The sequence below is a fragment of the Populus euphratica genome, unplaced genomic scaffold (assembly GCF_000495115.2).
Source record: "Populus euphratica unplaced genomic scaffold, PopEup_1.0 scaffold31.1, whole genome shotgun sequence".
NCBI classification, from domain to species: domain Eukaryota; kingdom Viridiplantae; phylum Streptophyta; class Magnoliopsida; order Malpighiales; family Salicaceae; genus Populus; species Populus euphratica.
In genome coordinates, this window is record NW_011499850.1 from 314,346 (window position 1) to 317,993 (window position 3,648).

Consider the following 3,648-nt stretch of genomic DNA (forward strand, 5'->3'; position numbering starts at 1 on the left):
GTGCGGGGGCCCCCCCCCCCCCCAAAAAAAAAAACAAACACTCAACTTGATTAGTAAGAATTCGACTTAAATATTAAGTAAATATGTTGGAGTGCGGGACGAACAACTTTTGACTTATGGGCTTAATTGTTATTATTAGTTCCAGCAAGCAAAAAAAAAATGTTAAAAAAAAAAACTTAAAAATAATATAGTTAACAGTTATATCAAGTGAATTTCGAAAAGGTTATCATAAATAATTCACGATGACTTTCTATCTTTTTTTTTTTTTACATTGGCTCATGAGGTCGAGGATGGCGCGTTAGCAAGTGAAGCTGATGGGTTTTATGACACGGCTAACATGTAGTAAAAAGAGTCTTTTACTTTACTTTTTCTAAACTTGAAAGTCTTCTCATTTAAGAAAGTCAAAGATCAATGTATTAGTGAACTTAAGAGGTTGGTTAACTGGTAGATTAAGCTGCTGCCGTATGCCTACTGAGAAAGGAATCACTAAGGATGTAAAAAACTCTTTTTTTTTACACGATAATAAAAATTCAATGAATTCTATAATATTTTTTAATTAATTATATATTAATAATTTTAACCATCAAGTAATAAATAATAATAAAACAAGAATAAAATAAAAAAATTCAGACACTTTAAAATATATAAAAAGTTCAAATAACATGATAGCCGATTAACTGGTTTACAGGAAATCCAAAACTGGTCTACCGGTTATTCATATAAAAATAAGAAAACTGCCTATATCTTACATAGCATTCATATTTCTTATAAACTTGTAAATTCAATCTCATTACAGATTGCACGAGTCAAATATAATTTATTAGTTTTTAATTTGATTTTATATTTGATATACATGAGTAGTGGTAAACTCAAAATTTTGATATCAATGGTTACAACGCAATATAATTAAGCATTGAAGATTCCCATCAAGCCTGGGGTATAAAATCTTTAAGTTACATGTCTCCCGAGGTTTGACTTGAATTACTTGGGAGATTTTTCAGCTTGAAGAGTTCATAATGTAGTTGATTATTTGCAAATAGATGCATTTTCCATTTTTAAGCATCAAATAGATGCATTTCAGGGTGGACTTGATTATTTGCAAGCCCTATTCGTGTAGAATTACTTGAAGGGATCTTTTAGTTTGAAGAGCTCATGATGTGATTGGTTTTTGCATTTTTTTTTTTAATTAAAACATCAAATGGATGCATTTCTATGTGCAGACTGAAAGAAACAAACAAGGTTACAGCTCGTTCCTCGTGAAATTCCAAGATATGAGGAGATGCATTGAGCCTGAAAGAAACAAACAATGGAGGCGCAAAGCATTGAAAATGGTATCGGATAGGCAAGGTACTCTTATGAAGCCTTTGTCTGCAACACCCGACACCGGTATTCTCCCAATGCCCAGATGGGGAAAATGTCCCTGTAGGCAGCGTATGTTATCATACAATTCCTGTTGAAAACTCCCATGATTTCCTGTGCCGAGGAAAAAGAATAAAGATTTTAAGTGTGTGAAGAGCATTGGAGAACAAGAACAGGCAAGGATAGAGGATATGAGTAAACGTACATGACCGTATGAAGTAAAGAACCACACTGCCCAATGATGATTAAGATAAAGAAGTGCTCAAAGAGTAGGTATAGAATTACCTGCTGCGGAAAATCTCCATTTTCCATTTGGGAATTTATCAAGAACCTCGCTGCACGGTGCAACGGTTCTGGATCTCTCTCAGCCTGCATGTTTAATGGCATATTAAACAAATTTGCATGCACAAGACAGGAAAAAATAGAGCTTGCTAGCACATCAATACCGTGGAATGCAATTACAATGTCAAATGCCCCGTATAATCAATCACACAAGTTAGATACAACATACAAGTTATGAATGTGGTCAAAGTGATTTTAAGAATATTACTGTAGAGAGGACATTCCTTTTCTTTCTCCAAATCCTGATTACTTACAGTATGATACCAGTCAATTTTAAAGACTTCAGATGATGTAACACTCCATGTATCAAATGAAGAGTCGTAATAAGAAATGCATAATTCAATGTCAAAACAGTGAAATTTGCTATACCTGCCCAGCTTCAATGAGAGCCAACATAGCCCATGCTGTGTTTACCACATGACTCTTGTTCCCTTCAAGATTTGAATAAACCTGTGCAAAAACAAAAACTATTGGAACAAGAAATATATGTAGTACAAAACTTGAATCAAAGAAAATATATGGATATAACATAAAAACTCAAGAAACATAAATGATTACACATGACGTGCATCAGAGGTGGGAAAAGGGAACAAATATTTGACAGTACAAGCATCTAACCTTGTTTTGACATGAAAAATAACTCTCTCCCCAGCCACCAGAAGAACATTGTTTGGATAGCAGAAAATCACAGGCTTTGCGGATACTGGAGTTATCATTAAAAACATTTCCAGCAGCCACCAGTCCATTTATGCCGAACCATGTGCCATAGGTGAAGCAAACACCCCATGAGCCATACCTGTTTAGCAATTTAAGATATTAAAGGACTGGTTATTTCATCAGTTGAAGTTATTGAAACCATGTATCTTAGGCACTTAAAGAAATTGTTGAAAAAGCAATCTTTACTAGGCATAGATAGAAAATAGGAAAGCAGTGACAGTGACACATTAATGACTATATAATCAACCAGTCCTCCAACTACAGGTTTTTAATGGAAAAGGAGCAAACCATGAGCCATCCTTCTCCTGGATACTTTCAATGAACTTAGTTGCCTTTCTGATACATCTTTCTATTTCTTCTTGCCGATGTCCAGGATATAATTTCTTAAATGAAACCAAAGCTTGAATTGCAGCTGAAGTACATTCAACGTATCTATAGAAATACCATAATTAGCTTTCAAATGAAGCAATGGAATGGACAGATGAATATCACAGCAGATATAATGCAAAACGCTGATATCTTACGGGTAATCAATAACAATGTCGCCAAAAGTTTCAGCAGGGTTGATCAACTGACAATGGTAAAGTGAAAAATGAGTGAGTGAGAAAAAAAGTAGTATTCAGATATATAATCCAATTACCATGATAGAGTACAGTTAAGAAGTTCATTGCTACTGCAAAGAGAAAAAAGGGAGTTATGATTCATTGTATAACAATCAATATAAACAGATCATTTCTTCAAGCAAATCATCAAACTGATGACTCAAGATGCTCACTTAGGATCATTGTGTTCCTTCATCATTCCAACAATGTAAGGATTTAGTTTAGCAAGGGGCTCGCATAATGTGCACAGGTGAACCTGGTGTTCTATAGTCCATAGCTTCATTATCAGGTAAAGAAAACACAGTAAACAAATTCAAATGAACCACTTTATGGGTAGAATTTTTTTTTTTTTGGATAACATAGACATCAAACAGCCTCTACCTTTACAAGGAGCTAGAAAACAAGGCCTATTGATCATGTTATAAATGTTAAAATATTCGATCTGACATGAGGTCAGAAATTATAAAAGGACAGGCTTTCTATTGATCCATGCCAAAATTATCTTCTTTAAGTGTAAAAATGTGGAAGAGCTATAAATGAATTTGTCGAGGTAATCACCTCTAACCAGCTGTAAGATCTTGTGAGCTCATATGTCGCAAAGCCACCATCCCCATTCTGCAAAAAGCAG

At 34.3% G+C, this 3,648-nt stretch overlaps 1 protein-coding gene across 1 annotated transcript in view; it reads right to left on the reverse strand.

The window, feature by feature from the left end:
- Positions 1-1,158: 1,158 nt before the first annotated feature.
- The window catches only part of LOC105120889 (cycloartenol synthase-like), a 7,063-nt gene continuing 4,573 nt past the window's right edge, over positions 1,159-3,648 (reverse strand). The window contains 7 exon segments of the mRNA XM_011019290.1: positions 1,159-1,473; positions 1,645-1,728; positions 2,071-2,151; positions 2,320-2,497; positions 2,707-2,850; positions 2,943-2,989; positions 3,579-3,635. Of these exon segments, the coding sequence (XP_011017592.1) occupies positions 1,354-1,473; positions 1,645-1,728; positions 2,071-2,151; positions 2,320-2,497; positions 2,707-2,850; positions 2,943-2,989; positions 3,579-3,635 (711 nt within the window). The 3' untranslated portion in view covers positions 1,159-1,353.